Source organism: Lissotriton vulgaris, chromosome 6, assembly GCF_964263255.1.
Source record: "Lissotriton vulgaris chromosome 6, aLisVul1.2, whole genome shotgun sequence".
Classification (NCBI taxonomy): domain Eukaryota; kingdom Metazoa; phylum Chordata; class Amphibia; order Caudata; family Salamandridae; genus Lissotriton; species Lissotriton vulgaris.
In genome coordinates, this window is record NC_141694.1 from 1,098,152,004 (window position 1) to 1,098,178,178 (window position 26,175).

The 26,175-nt window shown below is 45.2% G+C and overlaps 1 protein-coding gene across 1 annotated transcript in view; it reads left to right on the top strand.

Annotated features, from left to right (window-relative positions):
* VTA1 (vesicle trafficking 1) overlaps positions 1 to 26,175 on the top strand; it is a 329,175-nt gene that overhangs the window by 229,398 nt on the left and 73,602 nt on the right. The window contains exon 6 of the mRNA XM_086927161.1: positions 23,453 to 23,623. Coding sequence (XP_086783287.1) covers positions 23,453 to 23,623 — 171 coding nt within the window. The remainder of the gene's footprint in view (positions 1 to 23,452; positions 23,624 to 26,175) is intronic.

The following is a 26,175-nucleotide window of genomic DNA, read 5'->3' on the forward strand; positions in this document are numbered from 1 at the left end:
GTGATGTTCCTTAGATAACCCCCTTCCTCCAGTTTTCGTTATGAAGCCAAGTACGCTGCAGCGTAAAGAACGCCTCTTGTGAATGCCCCGCAAGTGCTTTCTAGAGCAAACCACAAGCACTGCTGCTTAACAAAACCGTCCCCCAACACTGCTGCTTTTCTTACTGGGGCCAGATAATGCAGCATCGCTGCAAAACCAGCCCTCAGTAACAAAACCGGCCCCCACCGCTCCAAAACCGGGTCACCTGCTCCAGAACCGGCCTCCCTTCCTGCCTCCTGGGCAAACACCCATGGACGCTATGGTCAGCCCGGCCCTCGTCCACCTGCATCAATACAGGTCACAGACACTCCATTTGTCTTACATATGTTGGTACCATTCTTCCCAGAAAATTAAGTCAAGGATTGTGAATCTGTACACTGGTACTGGTACCACGGAATAGCGCCAAAATCTTACTTGGAAGTAATGACGTAAAATGGAGTAGATGGGTGAAGGCGTGCATGCAGGGTTACCTCGGGATGGTACAGGAGTAGGGTGAACAAAGAGGATGGGAAGGAGTTCCCTGGGTTTAAACCCCTGGATGCTAGTAATGAGGTGAGATGGACTGTTGTTTAGGCAGCTGTGCAAGGGCTGTCTGAAGAAGAGGGGGATCTCAATGGCAGTGTTGTAGGACTTGGTCTTCATAGGGTAGTTACTACCCTAGAAATGGCTGCGAACCTCCAGGTGCAGTGAGGTGCTTCCATGACCCCAAATCCTTCAAACTCTTGAGTCTTGCTATCATCTGCATTCTTCTTGTCTTTGGTTCCTTGGGCATCCTGCACTGAATTTCTTTATCCTTCTCCTAGGATGTTGCACATTACGTTGTCGCACAACATGTTGTCGCAGGACAATCACAAGGTCTCCAAGATTACATATGTTGCCATCTCTTCACCTCTGTAACTTAACCTTGTCATTGTTCTCCCCAGCGTACTGTCCTTTTCAGCTAACTTTGCACCCTGGAGGGTAGTTCATTTTGCTTCCTGTACAACATACCGGGCTCAGTTTCAGTTTCAGTTTATAGTTTATTGCGCAGTTAATTAAAACCAATGCAATACAGTACACAATAAGAAAGTTAAAATGCTCATAAAAAAAAACATGCGTTTAAGATCAATTCTATACTATAGAGCGATATGCATAAGCTATTCAACATAAAAAAATATATTTTGCCTGCCGCCCACAATAGGCCGTTCTGTACTTCTCATCCACTTTGTAGGCCTGTTAGCCTATTCGTATTTCCCGTAAAATTCATTAAAGTTTACAACATAGATGATTCATCAATGTAAATTAAATCATATGTCCTGTTTGTAGATTGTTCATGGGTCAGTTTTTGGTAGTTTTTTTTCCACTGCTTTTAAAAATTTCACGAAGCTGCAGCTCAGCTGAGGGTCCTGTGCTGAGAAGCAGGTTAGCACTGCACTCCTTCGTGTGCGTACACCCTGTAGAATAAAATGGCGTTTCAGCAGGAGCTTCCTTTCTTCTTGCAGTTCTTTACACGAGCATAGCAGATGCATCATGTCTTCAGCCCCAATGCCACATAGCCTGCATAGTATTCCTGCTTTCGATCTCAGCCAGTGAGGGAGGTGTAGGATGCATGGTAGCAGGCCCAGTCTGTATCTTAAAAAGGACAGTTTGGTTTTTTTCGTATAGCCTAGACCGAGATAAGGCTGGGGGGCTTGTGTCAGGTATGTGTTTAATACCATCCATGCATGAGATCTTTTTGATAAGGTGGCTTTATCCTCGACCCATGACTGAAGCTTGATCGATTTCTTCACCAATTTATTTAGTGATTTGTGATCTGCAGGGGACGCCCAGAGTTCTGCCAGCCCAGTGTTCACTATGCTCTTTTCCAGATATTTTGCTGCTGGTGAGTTTTGGGTCTGCTCTAGCTCTTTCCATAAATATTCGTTCAACGTTCCTTCAGTCGTTTTCCTTACTTTGTCCCATGAGCAGATATATGCCCCCTGTCGTGCCAAAAACTGTGACCGAATACCAAACTCCAATCTGATTTGTGCTGGGGAGGTTCGCTTTGGTAGGCTGAAGATGATTCTATATGCCGACACGATTGTACTGTCAAGTGTTACGGCATCTCTGCCTCGGTGGGCCTCACTCCCATAAGTCAGCGTTGGTAGCAGTTTGGCACGTATCACATTCAGTAAAGGGGTCAAAGAAGGGCCGGAGAGGTTGTTGTTTAGTGTTTTTAAAGAGATTGCCAGAGCGAGGCCTTTGCCTCTTATGCTGGCCCTTTGTTCGCTGAATTGGCCACCACTGTCAATTTTCACACCTAGATATTTGTACGACGACGTGTCTTTAATGCGGGTGTTATTCCAGAACCACGAGAAGACTTTCTTGTTTTTGTTCTTGCTGATTGTCATTGTTTGTGTTTTCTCGAGGTTCACTGTTAAATCATTTAACTCTGAATATCTCTGGGTCGTATTTAAGAGATTTTGGAGCCCTACTCTTGTATGGCTTATTAGCACCAGGTCGTCTGCATATAAAAGGCATGGTAGATTTAGGCCTCCTAATTTTGGCGAGTGTGAGTTGCAGTTGTTTAATAGGGGCACCAAGTCTGCCAGGAACAGGTTGAACAGTGTGGGGGCCAACACGCAGCCCTGTTTAAGGCCGTTGTTTGTTTGTATCCGCCTTGACAGCATTGAGCCGTCCCCCACCTTAATCTGAATCCAAGTGTCTGTATGTAAATTAATTAACAGCTCCAACAACCCTTTTGGGATACCCCAATCATTGAGTTTTGTCCATAGTAGATTGCGGTTAATGTTGTCGAATGCCGCCTTATAGTCAATATAGCAGAGGTGCAGGGGCATTTTTTTCATCTCTGCCTTATCTATAAGCATACCCATAGTCAGTATGTTTGTTGTTGTCCCCACTGCTTTAACGAAGCCTGTTTGATTAACAGGTATAAGAGACTTCCTCATGGCCCATGCCTTTAGTTCTTCCAGTATTAGACCTGCAAAATACTTAGCATCATTATCGATTAGGGCAACTAGCCGGTAATTTTGAGGAAGGCCTCTATCCCCTGCTTTATATATGGGGGCAATGATGGAACCCTTCCAAGTGTCTGGTAAGATGTTAGTGTGCCTGATCTCCCGAAAAAGGGGTTCAAGTGCCACTGCCCAATAATCCATATCTTGTTTGAAGAGGACGGGCGGAATCCCGTTTGGACCCGGCGCGCCTTCCCTTCTTCCTTTCTTTATTTGCCGCTTTATTATGGGTTCCAATAATATATGATCTGCGTCCCCTGGCGTGTCCTGGTCAATTGGGCACCTTTGTAACCTATTACCAACGTCATGGGCTCGTACAGGGAAAGGTTTGCTCATATTCTGATTGGCCGCCAGATCACGGTTAAAGTGATTTTCGAGATATACTGCCCAAGTTGCCTCTGTGATGTTTGATGTAATCTCCATTTTTGCAGGGTGCGTTAATGAATTTATTGTTTTCCAAAAACTTGCACCGTCATTCTTTTTTATGTCCTCATGAAGTATTGCCCAGAGTTGTTCCTCTATAGTTCTGTTTGCTTCCCACTTTAGTTTTTTTAATGAAGCTTTTAATTTAGAGAGTTGATGCAGCTTCCCTTTGTTATTTTCATCCTGCTGTACTGCTCTAGTTAACTTAGAGATTGAGTGTTTCATTTCTTTTATTTTCCCTCTATATGCTTGGGGAAGGGTGCCCAGCTTGTTCGTCCTTGTGCGCCCTTTTGGCTTTGTTGCATATTGTCCCAGGGTAGTAGTAAACTGCACCCATTTCGCTACTTCATTGGGGCCTGTGCGCTCCATATAATGTTGCTTTGCCAGGCCAATCAAAAATTCACCCATTGCGGCCGAATACTTGATCTTTTTAAAATTTACGGTGTAGATGGACTCTTTAGGAGCCGTCGAATACTCGTAAACTGGTTTTGCAAGGTCCATAGTGATTTCCTGAGGACAATGATCACTATCTGTCTGGTTCCCTATCCGATAAGATATTGTAAATTGGAAGAGTGAAAGTGACATGAATGTATAATCTAGCGTACTATTCGCTATTCTTGAGTGAAAAGTTGAGGCTGGCGGGTTATCCCCTGCAAACCTGCCATTTAATGCCCTGATGTTGAAGTTTTCTAGTGCTTCGAGTACCTTCTTTCCCAGTTTTGATTGATTGGCTGTTCGTGGCTTGCCTTGTTGTGGCAGGGCCCAGAATGTATTTTGTGCCATGATACCCTCCTCTTGTGTTGTTCCCATAAGATTGAGGTTGAAATCCCCAGTGAGTACTAAGTTCGCTGTTTTTTCCCCCATAATGCACTCTTCTATGTATGCATATAACTCCTCCGCTGCTTTTTTCTTTCCTTTGGGGTGAATATAAGCATTGACCAGGATGCAGTTATTAATTGTTTTGCCTTGTCCTGTTGTCAGAGACAGGTTAACTGCAAGTGCAGCTGTCGCCGAGGGCCCGATTTCTTTAGCCATCGCAAAGCTAGTTGTAGCTACATATATTACCAAACCTCCTCTTAAGTGACCGTACTTGGCTAAGCGCTTTGCGCCGGAGAAAAAGCGTAGGTACCCCTGAAGGTGCGGGGGCTCGGCAAGCCAGGTTTCTTGTAGCGCAATTAGATCAAAGGATCGAATATAAGCTATGAAGTCCGAGTCAAGCATTTTGGATGCTTGCCCATTTATATTCCAGGAACATAAACGCAATTGATCTTGTAGGTGCTCCGTTGTTGTCCGCTGCACTTGTCAATTACTGTTTGTTATGGTTCTCACGAACCGTCTTTGTTCCTGCCGCCCATTAAGGGCTTGTTTTCCATGTCGTTCCCCGTGAGTGAATCCAATGAACCCTTCCCTGTCAGTGCGGCTTGGCCCAACAGCACCCCTTAGAACCGAGATTTTACTGCCTTCTGCGTACTCCCTCAGGTTCAGGCTTCTCTCTGAGCACAGTATGTCCGGGTATCGTGGCTTTGTAAAGGGTTTCAACGTGATGCCCCAGTTTTTAAAAGTCTCGGATTCCATAAGGATCTTCTGTGCCAGGTCTACCGAAGCCCAAATTGCCTTCGTCGCTTCTTTTCCTGTGCCTTCCGCAGCTATAAATTCAATAGACTTCAGGTCAGAGCTTGCCACAAATGCCAGTGAAGGGATATGGGCCAATAATCGCAAGATGTTGCCTCTGTTAAGGATATCATGACTTCCTTTGGAGGTAAAATCAGGGGTGAACCATATGGCTTCCGAAACTTCCCCTTGGTTGGTAGCACCTCCAAATACGTTGTCCGTATTTAGTGTTGCTGTCCGCTTCGTATTGCCTATTGTATTTACTGATGCCCGAAAGCCCTCTCGATTGTGCTCCCATGCTGAGCTTTGATCCCTTGCACGTTCAGTTGGATCAGAGATTTCACAGCGTGGAAGCTGCATTTTTAAAGTCAGGGCTACAGGGGCGATTGTTGACATTGGCTGGTCCACTTGTAGATAAGTTGACACCGTTTCTTTAGTGATAGCTGATATTTGGTTTTCAGTGAGTCCTAGATCTTGTCTTCCTGTTTTTTCTCCCCTTGGGCTTGTGAAAGCTTTTGGGCTTCCCATGGGTTTTGTGCAAGGCTGGATATTGTGCGTTAGCTGGTTCCGTGACCCAGGGTCGGCCAGTGAAGTGATGGACCCAGAATGTTGGGGCACCGCGGCTTGATTACTTAGTGAATCAGCTGCTATTTTCACTGAGCTTTTATTTGCCTGTTGGGCAATGTCTTCAGATGTGCCGCCTGTTTCATCGTATTCACGATTTGGGGATATTCCTTCCACCAAGTTACTCGTGCTTTGTTCTGCGGTCTTAGTTTGCCCAAAAAGTTGCCTAAAGCCTTCACGTTTAGAGCAGAGCTTATGTTTTCTCCCTTTGCGTTTTTTTGCTCTCCTCTGTTTGGCATTTAATTTATGGTTTGTGTCTGCATCGTCTTTGAAACCTGCTGATAGAGGCGTTATTGGCTTCATCCTGTTCTCCCCTGTGTCCTGGGTTTTCTCTTCCGTCCTTGAGTGATCATGGCCACTGGTCTTCGATGTTTGATCATGCCGTTTGGCAACAGTATCCTTGCTGAGGGTGGCGTCAACATCAGCCGCCCCTGTTTGTGCAGTAGGCTCTTTGCCGGGTCCATTTAATTTTGGGCAACCCAGTATGTCGCTGCTGATCTTCTGGCTATGTTCGGCAGATCGTTTGAGATGTCCGCATAAGTCTGACATTAATGTTGGCAGGGTGGCCAGTTTGTCAATGATTGGGCCACATTCGCACTCATTGCCATTTCTCCTTTTGGTATCCTCAAGTTGGTTAAGTTTACTCTGAAGAAGCGAATTTAACGTGCCCAGCTTCCCATCTATTGCAACTACAAATACTGCCAGCGTGTCTAACAATGTTAATTGGGCGTCCATTTTCTCTGATTGGTAGTGTGCTGCGTCCACCAGAAGTTGTACTGTATTAAGGAGACTGGGCCATGCGCTTTCTTGCCTGGCCTGAGCTGGAGTTGCATCCTGGTTTCCATGACACTCTTTGAGCCCCGCTTCCTGGGGCACGGGAGGCATTTTGAAGGGTTGTGCTATTTCTGGCCCCACCATTCCTGCTATATTTGTCTGCAGGTGGGCCATTCCGCTTTTTGATGTCTCACTGGCCGTCCTACTTGTGCTCAGGTCTTTTGGGTAGGCCGCCATGAGTTCCTCCCACTCCTCTTTCCTTAGATAAGAAGAGATTTCGATCACCTCTGGAGAGCAATTCTTCTGGCTTACATCTATATTCCGGGTCCCTTCTGACGCCTTGGGTGCTAGTGTGGGTTCGTTGTTTGTTGTATCAAGGACTACTAATGAAGGTTCCATCTCTAATGACCGTGCTGGTGGGGTTGCAGTTCCCGCTTTGCTCATGCTGACATTCTCGATGTTACTGTTGATGTTAGAGATCTTCTTCTCCAATTTTAATGGCAGCATTTCCATGGCGTCCTTTGGATGATGTATTTGTATTAAATTGGCGTCTATGGTCGTTTTCCGTCCTGCCGGGGTACCTGCCATCTCAAATTTTTGCCCCATTTTGATATTATTGCGCTGAGGTGTTGAAGTTTTTTGGGGTGGTGTTATAGATGATATACTTTTGTCTCCTCTGCTATTGCCGATGCTATTACTGTAGCTGTCGTCCAATCGGGGCCGCTTATCTCTGGGATGGTGGTTTAAGCTGGATTGGAATGGTTCAAGAGGCGGTTGAAGGCCTGATACTTTATTAATCTTTGAGAATAAAACGTCCCCTGGATTCTTTAGAAAACAGAATTTTGTATAGATTTTAGGCTGGATCAAAGTTATGTTCATTTTATTCCCCCCTTCTTTATTCGTCGTTTTTCTTGATTGTTTGGTCGTGGCAATTTGGACCTGTTTTTGCTCCGTTAACTCACTTGAGACTGTTAGGTCAATTGTTTCTGGTAGGGGGCTCTTCTCTATAGCTGTGGACACGTCTGTCTGAGCCTCAATCTCCCCCTTAGATGGCTTAGTCCTTTGTTTTCGCTTGTTTGGCCCTCCTTTATTCATTTGGCCCCCTCGAATCTTGCCAGATCTCATGTTAGGCTGTTGACCCTAGGTTGCAACCGATCAACAGACGGTGGAAGATGGAAGGTGGAAAGTGAGGAGCTGGGGAGGCTTAGGGTGCACACTGGCCGTGATTTTGATTTTGCTGTCTCAGTGGCAAACCACTAGTCCTTTTGCGCCCCCCCTGCACACCCCACACCAATACGCCCACACACCACTCACCGGTTTAGTCCAGGTGTATATCCGGTCCCTCCCGGGATGGTCTAGTGCTTTTGGCGCAGTCAGTAGCTTCACGGGCTGGTCCGTGCAAGTTTTGAACTACTGTGCTATAGCCGGGTTGTCGGTTTGCCGCTGCTGACTCCCGTTGGTGGCTGAGATCACCACACTGCTCATCCCTGTACCGTAACTGCTCCACTCCGCTCTGCCCTCAGCGACAATCTGGCCACATGCTCTGCTCTGCGCTCCACAGAAACTTGGGCTGCTCGGACCTCCGAGTCTTGTTCCTTTCCAGTCTTGTGGCTTGTGGCTTACAGAGGAGCAGGCTTGCAGTGGAGGTGGGGGTGGAGGTGGCAGTGGGGTGCTGTTGTCACAGCGCTCAGCCCTCGGCCCTTGGCCCAGCTCAGGCCCAGCTCAGGCAGCGCTCGCACCTACCCACACCTGCACGCCACCGCCGCAGCCACTCCTCCCTCACTCACTGTTTGCAGCAGGTTAGGCAGTCGGGCTGTCCGCCGTGAATGGAGCTGCAGGCAGATCCGAAAAAAACGGGCGCGGTGAACCCTTTATCCTTTCTCCGTTTCACTCCCCTGCAGCCCCCTTGGCCCCCCTCGGTGATGATGGTAGCAGGAGCAGGAGCGGGAGCGTCCGTGTCTCGCTTCGCTTGAAAGTATGGCGTTCTGACGATCGTGCTGCAGCTCGTGAGCTCCCTCCAGTGGTCAATCTCTCCAGTGATTGTGGCACTGACATGGGGTACACAGGTTAGCGGGACATACCGGGCTCAGTGGTTCGTTCTTCATTTTCACCGGAGACAGACTTATTTAGTAGTTACACTTAAGGCACTTTCCGTTCAGAGGTGAGGAGCATAGTTGTTTCACCTTCTTTTCCGCTAAGTGTCCAAAGTGGGGCTTTCCCAATGTCCCAGTCCTCCACAGTGGATGGCCTAACAGAAGCACCAATGTCCTCTCCCTCGCATGCGTCATGTAAATGTACGGGTCCCCCAAGGCTCCAGTGTACTCCGCCATTACACAGTGCACGTTTGATGATGATCTGCCCACAGCCAGGACTCTGTGGAATCAGGAGGAGCACTAAAGTCCAACATGCAATTCAATGGGAGCGCAGAAAATGGAAGGCTAAAAGAAATGGGACATTTTAGGCAGCTCTTAGGTGGGCGACATCAGGCGGGATAATGAAATGATACAATCCCTTGGACTGCAGGAACAACATGAACTGGCAGGGAGCCAATACCACAGATACCTGCAGTTGAATAATCTGCTGGACTACAATGTTCTGTTACAGGATATGGCTGAGGAGATACAATTGAAGTGTAGGGTGTTGAAGGCGCCTCTGATCAGCCACACTGTCTCCCAAATATATACCACACTACTGCATAATAGTCTCCCACCCCTGGATAGCCTGAAAGATAAGTGGGGACAGGACTTGGGCCGACTGGAAGATGACAATTGGGGATCGGTCTGTAGGTACCCAAGAGAGGTCCCCATACAGGTGGGATTCCGCCTGATCCTATTAAATATATTCCAGAGGGCTTACTATACAAGGATCAGGATATTCTGAATGGGTAGGGTCTATAATGTTCTTTGTCAAAGGGGGTGCCGTCAGATCGGTACACTACTACAAACGATCAAGAGTGATATACACTTAGTAAATCAGTAAATGATTTGATTTTTGCAACCTCGTTATGTGGAGAAGTGATTTAACTAAAGGATTGTACCTGCCAGAATGATGAGCAACTATGTAGATTTTCTCACTTATTGTGTTGATGTTTCACTGTTACATGTCGACCTGTTTCAGCACATCATAAGATAATTCTTATGCTTTCATCAGGACCATTCCTGAGACAGAAAACTATTAAAAACCCTTTGTGGCTCTGACAATACCCGGGATCCAGTTTTTTGATCCACCTTATAGTATTTACATCTAGACACAAAAATAATTCAATGAACTTAAAAGCAAGTGTTTTCATAGTTTACAGGACTAGACAGTTTCGAAGTATTTTTTTATCAATTATAACTGAAGGTATAAAACACATTTTTGGTCTTGTGTTGGGGATATTTTAGTGTAATAAGAAAGTTCCAAAGCAGGTTCCATGAAAGTCCTGGTTCAGTTTGAGGAAGTCCGAGGTAGTGAGATTAAAACTGAGGATATCACTGGGACCATGTGGATACACAGCCATGTTTTAGAAGTATGTTATGTGGGAAATAGCCCCATTCTGGCCCAGATATTTAACCCTGTTGATGAGATGGGATACCTAACTCTCTCAGTGTTGGAGGCAGTCTTGTCTGTGATTTGCAACCTGATTAGTGCTTTCAATACCGAGGGGAGATGAGAGGATCCAGAACTATCAGCATTTGTGATGGTGTAACAACATATAGACCGTAAGAAACACGTTCTGCATCCTGTGGAGAATGTAGATTGCACAGGTGGCAAGGAACAATCTATAGTTGCTCACCCTAGCTGGTTGGTGAAAACGCCTTTGGTAGGGTCACAGAGGCTTCCCAAGCAGAGCCTGTTGTAAGATGTGCTTGCGCCTCTGTCCATCATTGGTGTGTATGTGACATGGCCTTAAACCAAAAGGCCTTCAAAATCCATGTCTCCATTTCCTTCATGGAGCTGTAGCTGAACAAAAATGGCAGACTGATCTGCTTCACTCTGACTGCATAGCCTGGTAGCAGACCTGCCACAGAATAATAAACCTATAGACATACACTGGGCATGCGAGGTCACCCCGTCGCCCACACCCAGTGGGGATCTGAGAGGAAGCAATGAGGACAGTCTGGCTCTGTGAAAGCAGCAGGTTTTTCCAGGGTTCCGAGTGAGGAGTCACTCACAAAGAGCCCTCATATGAACTGAGCTGAGCCTGCAGGCACTGAAGACTGTAGAGTGACCTTGCCGATTATATTCTGGTGTGCCTCCTTCCACTGAACCTCGCCTGGCTTCCTAGCTGGAGGGGCAGACAGTTGCAGCTGGTGGCTGGCTCCCCATCTCCTGACTCCTGAGGAGATCTAGCACCACCGTCTTCACATTGCCTGCAGTGTCCCTCACCTCACTGCTCTCTACCTGAGACCGCAGCGCACTCCTCCCAAAACCTGGCTGCTAGGCAAGTAAGTTTGAAAATCTTTAGCTGTTCAGAACTACAGCACTTATGTGCGAAACCTGGATTGTGTGAAGCTATCCCACTGTATGTGCTCCTTCTGATGTGTGGGAAGTGTGCGACATCATGATTTCCAGGATATTTTATGCAACAAATGCTGTGTGTGTGTGTGTGTGTGTGTGTGTGTGTGTGTGTGTGTGTGCGTGTGTGTGTGTGTGTGTAGGACAGACAAGCTGTCTGAGATTGCTGGTGCTGGCTTTTGTGTGTGACACATATCAGGGGCCATATCATACATGCGGCATATATTCCTTATTTATGCTGCACATACTTTTTAAAAGGTGCGCCCAGAGCAAACAAGGAAAATGCTCTATATTAGGATGAATGCGCTGTCCCCAGGGCAGCACATTTGTGTGGAAAACGGAGCGGCGGCTTTGAAGCCGCTCCATGTCTTGCTGTGCAGGCGGCAATCCGCCTGCACGTTTAAGGAGGATTAGAGATTCCGTTGCAAGCGGGTGAGTGAGTGACGACACTGGACTGCAATTGGATATCTAGGGGGTTCATGGAGACCCCCTTTCCCCCCTCCAGGGGGCTACATTTCAGTGCGCCCCCTGACAGCTACTTTGCCTCTGTGCTTGTGACTGTAATACGGCGCGGGTGCAGAAGCAAAGGTATTCCCTCATTTATATGGGGCCATTCCAAAATGCAAATGAGGGAATAACCTCTGATGATCGCGTGGTGCTTTACGTGAGCCTGTACTATCAGTATAACAGAAGGGGACACGCAAGCATCTGCGGCCCCTTCTGTAATACCAAACTGCGCCGGGGCGAGCAAAGCGGACACAAATGCCTTTTACGCACCTGAGGCACTCCAGTAGTATGACCCCAAGTCAATAAGATTGTAGGCACTCTCTGGAATGAGAACCATTGGGCTATAAGAGATTATTTTCAGACTCCGTTTTGTGTCCTTGTGAGCCCTGTGATCTGAATGAAATTATTTAGCACTCCTCCAGGATATGTAATTTATAAGTCCATTCACTTGATTACTGGGCGGCAGAGGTCAGTCTTTTTTCAAAATGTTAGGGAGGACTCCACACTCATAAAAAATAGATGATTGCTTATCTCGCACAGCGTTTAAGTCCTACCACCTTAAAATGCCACCAGCCTCCTCTGACATGCACACACCAACTCACTTTCACACATGCTCTCACACCCTGCAATTAAGAACACTCGCTCCCATGACATTCTCTCCCACCCTGTTACCATTCCCTCCCATCAGGCTCGGACTGGGAACCAAAACCGACCCTGGCAAAGTGCTCGTCGCCGCGACACCCCTGCCCCCCCCCCCCCCCCCCCCCACCCCCACCGCTCCTCCCCCAGGGGTTGGGTGTGCGCCAATCTTTTTGTCAGGGCCGGTTTTCGGCCGATTTTGTTACAGGGCCAATTTTGCAGCTATGCCGCAAAACCGGCCCCCCAGGGGCTCATAACTGGCCCCCACCCGTGTTGCACCGGGGGATTGCCCTGTGCCCGCTGCTGCAAGTCTGGCCCTGCCTCCCATCCCCTAACCTTTCCCCCATTTCCTTGCCTTTCCCTCCCATTTCCTCGCCTTTCCCTCCCATTCCCTCAACTTTCCCTCCCATCCCCTCACCTCCCCCTTCGTCCCCTCACCTTTCCCCCTCTTTACCTCCATTATAAACCTAGAGAATAGGACTTAGCCACGGATGGAATACTGTTGCAGCAAACAGAGCAAACCTACAGCCCTTTGTTGTACATGAGGTACATGTACACGCGCCAGATAGCCTGCAGGTGCTCATTAATAACAATGACAGAGTTAGGAGGCCTGCGCTCTTTACTAAAGGAAAAAAGGTCGAAAAATTCCAACATCGTAGAAAGGGTTGAGGTAAGATTAATGTGTAATGCATTTAGGAATTTATATAAATGGTATCAATTGACTTGCAGTTTTATTTTACTGCATTTAGAATGACCCCGCGTGGAGTACGAATGAGCACACATTTCTTCCTTTTTCGGTACGGACGAGTTGCTAGAGGCAGTACGTGGCACAGCTCATCGAGAGGGTATATAGGGTTTGGTTATTTAAGTCAAACACTAATTAGTTTTCCAGAGAAAGTCGTGCTTGCAGGTCACAGAAAGGCTAACCTCATGTGTTTCTATTTTCTGTAAAAGTAGAAATTGGCCCACTGGGGCTTGAGGGTCTGGAGACTACATGTACTAAAACCAGTACGCAGAACCTTTGATCATATTTCTGTGCGGCCTAAACTGTTGAATAAACATTTAATGAAACACCACTGTATAGGGTGCTGACGTCCAGAAAACGGCAATAAAAAATCAAAACGAATGTGCTGTATTTTAAATAAAATGTTAAGAATCTTTAAACTTTCTGTTATATCCTCACTGTGATATTTGATGTTACCCAGTCTAGTTGTCTCCTAGCTGCTCAGCCAGAGTGATATATGGTAACGGAATGTTGGTGTGACTGTGATGAATGGAATGCCTGGGTGCCTGAATGGATGAGTGGTGATAGAGATGGGCTGAGCAGCTAAGCAGGCTGCTTCTGGTGGGGCTGGTACTTAACCAGAGCTGGCTGGACTAAGAAAGATGTTAACAGGACATGGAACCGAATAAAGAAGACTTGGAAATACTACAAGGCTACCTGTGTCTCTATGTACAGGGTACAGCACTTTCTTAGCTTCAAGCATAATCATTTCTGACATTTCCCCTTTTTCTTAGCTCTAATTGTCACTCTAGTCCCATTGTTATTTGCACTTCTTTACAGCCACACATTATTATAACATTTAATCAGTCTTGTATTTGTTTTCCATTCCTTTTGGTAACCCACCCCATTTCTTTCGTGGTTTCTTGTGTTGGAATACCTCTGCAGTAGTGTTTTGCCAATGTCTTATGTTTGGCTGTATTTTTGTTTGGCGTGAAAGGCCTGCAGAGGACAGACTGCTCTACTGTTTATTCCCCGTCCTCTATCCCATTAACAGGACCTGCAGCCTCCCCACGGACGTACGTCACCTTATTAATGGCCGAGAGCGCATTATTTTAGTGCAAAGAAAGGCGAGACACGAAGGGTGTATATGTACGACACCGGTATAAATCTCGTACTCAAACTTTAAGGGGGGGGCTTTTAAGCACAGCTTCTTGCATTACATTCACTTGGTTTATATCATGAGCAATGGGCTGAAAGTGCTCGCTGTGTGCTCCAAATGCCCAACCATGTTTGCAAAGCATTACAGGCTGATATGGGTAGCCTATGTGACCAAAATTGAAAAAAACACATATATAAGGTGTGCAGCGGATACAAGCCGTGCCCACCAAAAATGCTCTGCTTCGGTTTGCTCTGTTGGGGTGTGGGACGTAGTTGCTTCGAGAGAACAACCTCCCGGGAGGCCTGAATACCTTATTCGATTTATCTTAATAAGGCCCTTCCTGCCCTGCAAAGCTCAGACTTCTTACTACTCTTTCTGTTCAGCTCAGATCATGATTTTGCGCACTTGATCAGATCTGGAAGCCACACAATGTTGCTTGTATTTTGAAGGAGAGTAAGACCTTCACCTGTTGCATGCTGTTAGAAATGCTAATGAAAAAAAATCACAAAAATTGTGCGACTAGAATTGTGGATCCCTCCAAGAGGTCCTACTTAAAATTCTCTTGAACACTTTTAGAAACTTTTTATAACTAAATATTGATTGGTGAACTACCAATTTGCGGCACTTTAGGATGACCCTGACCGAGGATGGAATGTGGCACCTGTGGGGTGTCACCGTTTTTCAGAAACTCTGCCATATGTTTGCTTCTTTTACAAGGTTGAATTTGAGAGGCAATATCACATCAAGAATATTTTCAGCAATGCTAATATACGACCGATTTTTCAAACCTGGAGATTTTTGAGGTGTCTTTCTTTTTTGCTGGTGTATTTGAATCGTTGTGACTCCCCACAATGATGCCCTAAAATGCGACATCCTCAGTGATTTCTTTTTGGATGTGTTTGTGTTCCTGGACAGTGTTTTTGTTAATGTGCGCACGTGGAACGGTTCAGCGAATTGGTTGTTAGGTTTTGTATGGAGATTATTTTTATTTATTTTTTATCCATTTGGAAAGTTTTTTTAGTTGGAAATAAATCAATATTTAAAACTGGAAACTGGGTTCATTCGGTTTGGGAAGGCATTCTGCTTTATATTTATAAAACGTGATAAAGGTGGGTGTCGTAGTTCGAACTAGCGACAGATTAGAGTGTTGAATGAGAATAAAAGATGAAGCCTTTGAAACCACACAAGACCAAGTTAAGCAGAAGGACTAATTCCATATCTTGTGGCGAAGAGAAATGCTTTTAATAAACGTATATTAGCATATACTTTGTAGAATCATTCGACACTTGAGGAAGCTGCACAGGAGTGAAAACTATGAGTACCCATTGAAGTCACTGCACAATTGTAAATGTGTTTACGTTTGAGCTTCGAGCTGGAAAAACACGAGTAAAATGAAACGCAGGCAAGGTAGGTAGTAAGAGCAAGTTTATTGCTTAGCCACCAGCAGTTTGATATTTACCTTAATTTAAAATAAGAAAATTGTAAAACCAAGGTAGAATGAGGATATTTATGTTTCACGGCGTGATTTAAATTAAATGATCAAATGCACAATAAGTGGCATTGTACAGGGTTGATCGAAGGTGGTACTAGTACGCTGAGCAGGGATTTTTTTTTTTTACGCTTTACTAATTTTGCTCTGAATTTGATCTGTGTGCTTTCAGGACTGGTTGTTTGTTTTTACTGTGGCTGAGCCTAATTTTGACGAAAGTGTTTTAATTAGAAGCGGTTCAAGTGTGTGATGCGGTCAGGTTGTATATATAAGAACCTTGCAAGTTCTGTTGACGTGCAGTTTTCCCCTGAATTATGTCCAATGTGCTGTGTTTGGCTGTGTGTGCCCACAGCCGATCGAGAGGTGTGCTGCCAAGCAAACAAGACATTTTGCCTGAAGTCCAGTGTTTTATAGCTTAAAGTTTTAAGACTGTCTCGCATCTGTCCCCGAAGGTGCCATTTTTTGTGCGCTGGCATCAAATCTGTGACTGGGAAAAGGGAGGTAGCCCTTTCCATGATGAAGGGGTATTTCTTGGTAATAGTGTAAGAAGTGTCCCAGTAGGTTTCAGTGGATCCCTCTGCAGGTAAGCAGAGAAATAAAATTCACAGGCCAATCAATTTATGGAAAAGAAACCCCAATGCCTGACGTAGGATTATGAGACAACTTTCTTGGTGAGGGTTGACTGTACCTGAAAGCGGTGGGGCCCAGCGCCTATGTAAAGGGGCAGGACGGGGGAGAAGAGGTGAGTGGGGGGGAAGAGGGGGGAGGGTGGTAGGGGGGTGGAGATAGGCAGGGGGATGGGGTTGTTAGGGAACTAAAATAAAAATATATTAAAAACGTACCTGCTGCTCTGCTCCTTCTGACGCTGCCGGCCGCATCATTGCTTCTCGGAAGTGGATGTGCCTCAAAGCACAGGCCCCCCACCAATCCAGATGCTGCTTTCATGTAAAAGCAGCACCAGGATTGGACTGAGCGGCCTCATTTGTCACTCCACAGGACCAGGGAGTCTGTGCTATTTCTCAAACTGGCTGTGTAACACAGCTGGGTTGGAGAAACATAAGTGCGCATGTCTGTTTGGCCGGCCTAAGAAGGCTGTCTAAACAGACATGATCACTTACGTATAAGTGCACACTACTGCTCCCTGCCATGCCAAGCCCTATACTTATTGCATGGCTCGAGACAGAGATAAATAAAATGACAATAACATTGTATTATCATTTTATTTATCATCTGCTGGCTCTGGGCAGTGGGGCGACGCTCCTCCGCCATTACGGAGGAGCGGCCCAACCCGTTTGAGCTAATAGGATAGAAAATAATTATTTCTGCAAAGAAGTGATAAAAACAGACTGCACTCGATCTGAGCAGATCAAGCTCCAATGTAACTTTGAATCCGCAAGTGGCTCATGAGGTAGAGCTCCACCATCTTCATGACCAACCCCTACAGAAACCATAATCTAAATGGGAAACGATTAGGAGCGTAAGTTCTACTAGACTGTAAAACCAGACCCAAAAAAAGGATGGGCAACTAAATCTTTTCAAAGATGCAAAAGAGCCACTGGTTGAAACAATCCTTCCAGCACCGGACTGACCGGGATCACAAGAAAGCTCAATTTCATCTTTTTTCATCAAAGTCAAAGGAACCAAAAATAATCCGACTTTTACATATACACTTTACTCATTCCAAGGTTTGGCAAATATTCTGAATAGTTGTGCTTCTTACTATCACCCTTAGGCTCCACTTAGTCCTCAGTTTATCTGGGAGGAGAATTGGTGGTGGACGGCTAAGGGGAGAGGGGGGAGGCAGGGGGGGGGCGACAACACATGAAGCCAATTTGCATGCATTTCATATTCACTTCCCAGATGATATTCTCTTTCCTTACCATTGATACTTCCATGGCGGACAGCTTAAATAAATATGTCCCATCTATGCAGTGTGGTCCAAATGTTCTCTAACAATCATTAGGAATCACAGGCAACAATGGAATGGAAAATTCTCCGTTTCCTCTCCAGCACTCGGCTGTGAATCATCCTCTGCCTAAACACCATTAATAAAAAAAATAAGATCCAAGCACATTTATGTAGCATTTCTAAGTTATATCTTTCAGTGTGACTAAGATAACCTGGAGGTCACCCAACACATACAGCGGTCCCCTTTAGTAGACCCACAGGATAATGCATACTCAATCTATAGAACGGTGGTGTATCATTTGTGCCACAATAGTGAATAGACTTAAGCTGAATATATTGTGGTGTCTTATTCCTTCATTTCATTCCGGGTACCTTAATTATACCTCCGGATCCTCATAAGAGGGGAAGATGGAAAAGCTGCAGATGATGGAGTTAGTTGGGTCTTTTGTAAGCACCAGTGATAAAAGGCCAGGGCTAATTTTATATATGCCTGAGGGGGACAAAGATGTGACCGTTGATTTGTGCTGGTAACCTATAATGACATGGCTACAAGGGCTTAGCAAACATCAAGATGACAGTGATTCAGGTGAGGAATAATTTGGAGGTTCTGGATCATCTGCGGTATGGGTCATAAAGGCGATGGGTATAAAATTGTCCTAGCACTCGTTGTCAATTTGTCTGAGTTCTAGCCCTGTTAGGTGTTGTTGTGAGTTACCTTACTGTGAGTAAATATAGTATCCTTTTGGCTCCAGCACCTACAAAATCCAGTGGGTGTCCCAGAATTGACCCTGAGGCCCAACACGTGGCTCTGAAGTTAAGTGGTGGGGGCGTCAAAAGCATAACTCTTTTGATGTGGGCTATCCTGCTTCCTTCCTCTTACCTCAAGGTTATCCTGGGTATCCAACCACCGGCCTTAGCCAGAATGACCAATTCATATTGGAAGCTTATTAGTTACTTGCTTCTAGCAGTGCGACAACCCCCCTTGATGGCGCATCGGTTTACCCGAATATGGCGCATCCTAGCGATGGAATGGCTGTCTCACAATTTAACCAACCCAGAGTCAAAAGTCTAACTTGTTTGGAGGCCCCTGATCCACTACCTTCCCATATAGAATTCCCCTGCTTCAACCCCACGCAGCTTAGAGCTGTTTAGAACGTTCCAGCTCTTTGAGTAACACTGCTCTTAGTACCCTGCCTTAACCTAACAAACACTATTAAGTTAATGGGAACATTGCACACTTTTCCACTGCGCGGTGAGGCCACTGCTGCGCGTGCCCCCCTTTTGGTTGGCTGACCCTGACCTGTTTTTGCTATGTTTGTTTCTGTTTCTTAGGTTTTTGTCAACATTCTCTGTTATGTACTATGTCATACTGCACCCTCAGGCTAGGTATCATGACCGTTTATTATGTTGCTTCATTGCTACTATGTTTCAGTTGGAGATATGTATTTAGCTACTCTGTTATCCCAACAGAATGTTATGTTATACCTGGGTGCAGTAGTTGGCATTGCTGTTGATCCAGCGGGCCAAGAGAAATTCTGTCTCATAAGTACAACTCTACACCACGATACCATAATTTATAAATCTATTACTAGGCCCATAAATGACTGAGACATGAATTGACCAACTGAATCATATGACCTAATTAATGAAAACACATTATGATACATGTAATTAAGTCATTATCAATGGCAATGGATTAATTAATGGTAACTTAAAGAAACAAACAAGTCCAGCTTGTCATTTCAAAATCTATTTTATTAACTTTATTATAAAGCAGAATGCTTTTTAAAGCATAAAATCTTTTATTAGCATTTTATTAAGCAACATTTTTTTATTAGAAAGGCACATTAGACTGGCAGTTCGAATTCAAATCAGCATGAAAAATGCTCAAACATTTAGGAGAATTCCCTCAACCCTATTTCTCTAACTTAGCTAAAGGAAAACCTAAAGAGAAAAAGCAAAGTCTCAATGGATCTTACGTGAAACGAAAGTCCGACAGCATCTCTGGAGCACAGGAACGAACCAGCCGTGCTCCTACAAAGGGGGCAATTTTTATACCTTTTTCCTATCTAAAGCTAACTAAAAGAATACATGTATTTGAGCAAGACGAAACACGATTGGTCAAGGGACATCATCCCATGAAGTAATTCGATTTTTGCATAGCAAAAGTCACGTTTCTTCAAGAGCGGCATTGTTCATATACAATGAGTCTCACAGGCTTCCCGTGAATAGCAACATTAGGCAAAATCGACTATTACTTCCTCCGTTAAAGCCTTTCCGCCGCTGAACATCCTGTCCTTGACCATGAAAACTAAATCAAGTGTCCTTTCTTAGCTTCCACACAGCCTTGTATTACGAGCCACTTTCAAAGAATTATTGTAGAAAATATTTCCACTTTTAAACATTGCTGTGCAAGGCCCAACTTTTGACAGAACTTCGGACATCCATTTTAGAAATAGGCCACAGGCCTCTTTTAGCAAGGGTCTAGTATGCAAGGAAACACAAGACAATAATTAATTCAAGAAATGATGATTATTCTGTTACCCACCCCCTTTACTAACATTAACCTATTAGTCAATGTTACCTAGCTTTGCATACAAAAGATAAACAAAACACAAACACATGAGATGACATGACCTAAACAAAAGCACATTTAAAAGAATGCACATGCTATTATTTGAAACAGCCGCAGTTAATGTACAACAAAACGAAAGACAATGTAAATGTATTATTTAGAGCAGAATGACAAACATGACAAGAGCACAAATGATTAAACCCGCGTGTTCGTGCACATTTTCTAGGTTGTGTCAGTACAAAAACGTGCAAACATACAACACTCATTAGTAGATTAAAATTATGGGAGTTTCATTATTGCGTACTTTAATTCAGAATTTATTCTGAAAGTCCGCTTCATCACTGTGTACATGTGCTACTAGTTTGTTATGCAATAAATAGAACTTGAGTGGAAAAAAAAAAGCATAACTCTTTGGTGACACTAGATTGCCATCTTATTCCTGGGATATGCACACTGAGCGATGGTAGCATCTGATTTTCAAATCATTTCTGTGGGCCGGCCTTTTTCCTGTTCCGAGGACTGAGCATGATGCCTAACAACTTGCTTGTGTAAAGTTCAGCTCGGTTCATGTGTCATGCCAAGACCCTACACTGACATCCATGTGTTTGTTTTTAATGTTTTTGTGTGTCTGGTACTTGCAAGCAGGAATTCATTCTGGTTATAAGTGTATGAATTGTGTAGACAAGTTTGATGAATTTTGGATTGCTTTTGGCTCTGATATGGAGCAAGATGGAGGTATTGATACCTACTCCCCAGACCGTGGAAGTGTATTGTCAGCAGTCCTGATGAGCTGGAGTGTAGTGCCAAACACAGACATGTGAAGGGATGGAGACGGGCCTACCCTTAGGAATTCAGTGTGACCTATCTAACATGGGGTGCTTCTGATTAATCCTTCTTGATCACCGCTCTTTTAGTAATTGTTGCTGAATGGAGATGTCAGCAGATTCAGTTGCTTGTGGGAGATAATGTTCTATACCAGGCCTTAGCCTTTTTGTCTTCCTGCGAGTGGCACATCCACGAAAGCTGATAATAGCTGGATGCAAAGCTTTACATTCATTGTGCTCATTACCTGCTATGAGTGATGGCCATCACCTTACACTAAAAATTGCCTGCCTTGCAGAAGGAAGATGAAGTTCTGAAAAGGAACCATGTTAAACCGGTTCCTGAAATGTAGACAGTGGTTCTGTTTGAAAACTCCTGTTGGGATCCAGGTCTAAGCTGTTTCACTGTCCAAGGATGTTGTACTCTGCAGAGTATTCGAAGAGATGTGATCCATTGCTGGTATCACTTATGCAACAAAGTTTGAATTTGATTCACGTCTCCAAGAGTGAATGGCAATCCCTCAAGATTGGGAACATTTGGTTGAATTTTCTATTTTCAGTGATTGGTTGTAATGTGAAGTGAAAGACTGCTTTTAGAAGTAGAAGGGTGTTCTTCGGGAGGCCAGGTAGGCGTTGCTCTGGAGATGACGAATGCTAGATCTGCAGCCTTGAATTCCTTATTAGAGAGCGTTTGCTTTATTCCTTTTAGTTGGTACAATAAATAAAATAAATAAACTGGAAATTACCAGCTTGGTATATTTTACTAATATGTGGTTCCAATGAAATGGTGCTGTCATTTGTGAAGCTAGTTGATTTTACAGTCGTAGAGGGAGAAGATGGACATCTGTAGTCTGTATGCATTGACCAATCCTTTTTAAGGACTAGTTGTATAATAGTAAGAGTTCTGTTTAATGAGGATTACATTTGTAGGAATTTTAAGACATTCAGGTAAATATATTTCCCATGCCCCTTTGGCAGAATGCAAAAAGAACAATTGATGGACATAATGCAGAACAATGTCATACATTCACCCCAGTACAGAGATCTGGGTCTAAATCCATCATTATTTTGCTCCCTGTGCCATTCCAGTTTGAAACCAGCCATATGCAAATCAGTCTTGACCCTGTGCCCAATAGGAACAGTACGGCCTGAACTGTCAGGTCAGGTCCTCCCTGGACTGGAATCAAGCATCCTAGGACCGGTTTCAGAGTTTCACCCCCTCATCCGCAATGATAACTTGACTCCAGCGGCATGAAGAGCATGGGACCCACGTCTGGGCATAACCGTCCCATTCGGGGTGACATATGCAAAAAACAAATGATGGAAAGAATGCAGAACAATGTCATACACTCACCCCAGTACAGAGATCTGGGCCTAAATCCATCATTTTTTTGCTCCCTGTGCCATTCCAGTCCGAACCCAGCAATATGCAAATCAGTATTGACCCTATGCCCAATGGGAACAGAATAGATCGTACTGCCTGGCCAGGTCCTCCCTTGACTGGAAACAAGGATTCTAGGCCCGGTTTGGGGGTGTCACCCCTCATCAGCCAGGGTAGATTGAATCCAGTGGCATGGAGGGCACGGTACCTACGTCTGGGCATACCCGAGCCACTCGGGGTGACAAATGCAAAAAGAAAAATTGATGAACAGAATGTAGAACAATGCCATACATTCTCCCCAGTACAGAGATCTGGGCCTAAATCCATCTTTTTTTGCTCCCCATGCCATTCCAGTTTTAACTGAGCCATATGCAAATCAGTCCAGACCCTGTGCCCAATGGGAATAGTCCATCTGAGTGACAAGATTCTGCTCTTTATCGAAGAGCACACCCATACACAAAGTAGTTCCTGTCATTACCATGGACTACTATGGCATAGTGTGCTTTTTGAGATTAACATATATATTTGCCTCTAGACATTTTTCATATTGAAAAGAGCCAAGCAGATCCCACCACTAAAGTTTTACAAAAACCATGACAAAATAAACATTGGAAAATTCAATATGGTGACAGTCAATGCCAGGCTTAGTGTCTTTGCCAATGCTTATCGCATGTGTGTTTTAGTTTTAGTAGTAACAGAGGGATGTCCATCACCTGGTGCTAGTCTGTTTTTCACCTTTCTGTCGTCATCACAGTTGGTGGTGCTTTTGGTGTGTATTTTATGATATTGCATGTACTGTATTTGTGCCTTTTATGATTGAAAAAATATTGAATAAAGACTCATTTGGTTTGATTTGCGTTTGGTGTGCTTCTGCTTGCTTGCCTCCTTTGCCTAACTAATTTCCTTGACTAAGAATACAGCCCAGGATAGGAAACGTATGTCCTCAGAATTTCCATCTTGCCAAACTCGTCAGCTTTGTAAATTGTTTTATTACATACTTACCGTGTGCATGCATACCACATTATTTTTACATCAGTGCTGTGCACGGTAGTATACTGGCTCATGATAAATGTGTTTGACTTTTATTCAACCTCAGACTTCTTCACATTGAAATGTCAACGTTGCAACATTAGAGTTCAGTAAAAAATCTTTATTAAATCATACCAAAAATTAGAGACTAAGGGAAATTCAAGATGTTTAGATCACCACATGCATCCACCTAGTGACTGACTGATCATCTGCCTGATGGCAATGCATCACTCACCACTGTTTATTTCTATGCCCGCAGAGGATGAAGATGAAGAAGGTGGCTTCGTTTTTCAGGCTCCGCCTGCAGCTCATCCGTCGTCTTCCACATATGTACCTGGCGAAATGCCTTCGAGCAATTACACCGGAATACAGATCCCACCTGGTGCCCATGCTCCAGCCAACACTCCAGCTGAGGTGCCACATAACCCAGGTACGGAACCAAATTCTTGAGAAATGTTTTCTTCTTGATCGGGGTGTCAAGAACAAATAGAATGTAATGTAGGACTGACTGAGATGATAGGGTATGGTGCTTGGTGGGTGCATTTAGAACATTTTACCCTGTTTCTCCCCTATGGATGTTGTGTGTAATATCTGGGAAGGAAAAACAAATGTGAATCTCACATAGGTGAGATCTTTTCACCTATACCAGATTGAATTGCTATTTGTGAAGCACTGAGCACGCTTCTTCTATCTCGTGCTCTGCGAGTAAAACGGCTCATTTTTATTGAATTTTATCGAATTGTAAAACTGTTGTATTTTCACTCTGCAATGCATTCAGCATACTCCTAGGACACTTGCACGCATTTTCGCCAATCTTTCACGGCTCTAGCTGCCGTTAGGACTTCAGACCGGGGTCAGGCATTTCTGCCCACGGCGGCCATCTTGAGTGTGGGCTAGAGTGGTGTGAGCGCTCTAGTGCACCACATAAAAGGAAACAGTGGTCCCCCGCGCTAGCGGTCGCGTTTGCAGGGGCGCCGGAGTCTCGCCTGAATCAGCCCGTCTGCGCCCGTCAGCGTCCCGGAGGCGTTCGGGCGCGAGCCTGGTGGGTCTCATCGAGCACTCAGTATGATGTAGACTAGAGAGGAACTTCTGTCTTATAATGTACATACTGCTCCATGTCAGCGAGCTATCCCCTACTCTGCAGGGGCTATTACCAAGTGTCTCACGTGCGGGTGGATGCCTGGCCTTATTAATACCTTCTCGGGCAAGCTCCCCCCATTAGGCAGTAAATGTGCTTTGTTAAACACCAGGTCCCTTCCCCAACACGCTCTTGACATCCATAATCTTTTAACACACGATGAAACGGATTGTCTCTTTCTCACGGAGACATGGCTCGGTGAGGGATCGGAACCTGATTTGGCTATTGCCATCCCTCCTTCATACGCTATTTTCTGTCGAGACAGAAGTAAGGGAAGGGAAGGGGAGGTGGAGTGGCACTTATCATTAAGAGGCAAATTCCGTGCACTATCTTGTCTGTGGATGATTTACCTGGCTATGAGACCCTTGCCTTCTCCTTGGCCCTCTCCCCCCATCAATCCTGTTTGGGGCTCTTGCTTTACAGACCACCTGGCCCTCTCGGCTCCTTTACCGAGGATCTGCTATCAATTATTTCCACACTCAGTCTTAGGGCAAAACACTGCCTAATCCTTGGGGACTTTAACATCCACATGGATAAGGGTGAGGATCCTGAAGTGCAAAAATTCTTGGATATGACATCTTCGGTGGGACTTCATATGTACCTGCAGTCACCTACACACGAGAAAGGGCATATTCTAGATCAAATTTTCTCGACTGTCTCGGTGGCCCTTTCCTCCCTTGCCCCAGTCCTCTGGTCGGACCATTTCCTAGCAGATTTTATGATAGTACATCATCTAGCGGCCGCCCGCATTACGCAGCGGCAAGCAGCACGTATGTCAAGAGCCTTTCACAAAGTCACCCCGGCCATGCTTACCCAGGCTTTAGAAACCTATCCTTGTGTTCTCACGGGTAGGTTGGAGGACGATGTAGTGTGTTTTCAGAACTGGCTCACTGCACGTTTGGAAGCCTTGGCACCACCCCGCCTGGTTAGATCAGAACTGGCAAAAGCATCGGCCCCGTGGTTTTCTGCTGCCTTGGCTGGTAAGAGAAGGCATTGCAAGAGGCTGGAGAGAATTTGGAGGAGGCAGTATGATACATCTGCTAAGCAGTCTTACAGAGAAGCAGTGAAAGAATATCATAGGGAGATCACTGCAGAGAAAAAATCTTTTCTAGCTAAAATAATTGAGGAAGCAGACAGCTCCTGCAAAGAGATCTTTAAGATTGTTAAAGAATTTATCTCTCCTTCCTGCTGTACTCCTACGTCTGCTTTCTCGGAACCTTGGATCACGGAGCTTGCAGCATTTTTCACTAATAAAATTTGCACCATTCAGTCGGCCTTGCAAGGAGCCCATAACATCTCGGATTCTGGCTCTGTGGCCGACGGCTCTCTTAACCCCTGGTTACATTCATTGGTATCGTACACGGATTCCCCGGGTCCTGTTCTGCACTGTTTCCCCTCCTTAGAGCCTCAGGCCTCGCTCAACCTCTTGTCTAGCCTGAAATCTGGCTCTCCACTTGACCCTTGTCCCACCAAGTGTCTTGCGACCTTGGCGCCTGCTCTCAACCCGATCATCAACCCTATTATCAATGCATCTTTGAGCTCGGGCAAAGTCCCCTTATCTTGGAAACAGGCCCTAGTCCTTCCCCTTATTAAAAAGCCGAATGCAGACGCCAAATTGCATTCCAACTACAGGCCAATCTCGTTGTTGCCTGCCCTGGCCAAAATAACGGAAAAGCATGTTCATACCACCTTAACCAACTTTTTAGAGGATAACTCCTTATTACATCAGTCACAGTCCGGGTTTAGATCTAACCTGAGCACAGAAACCGCTCTACTCGAGGTAACCGAGGCTGTGAAGGAGACTCTGGACAGGGGTGGAAAGGCCTTGCTCATCATGCTGGACC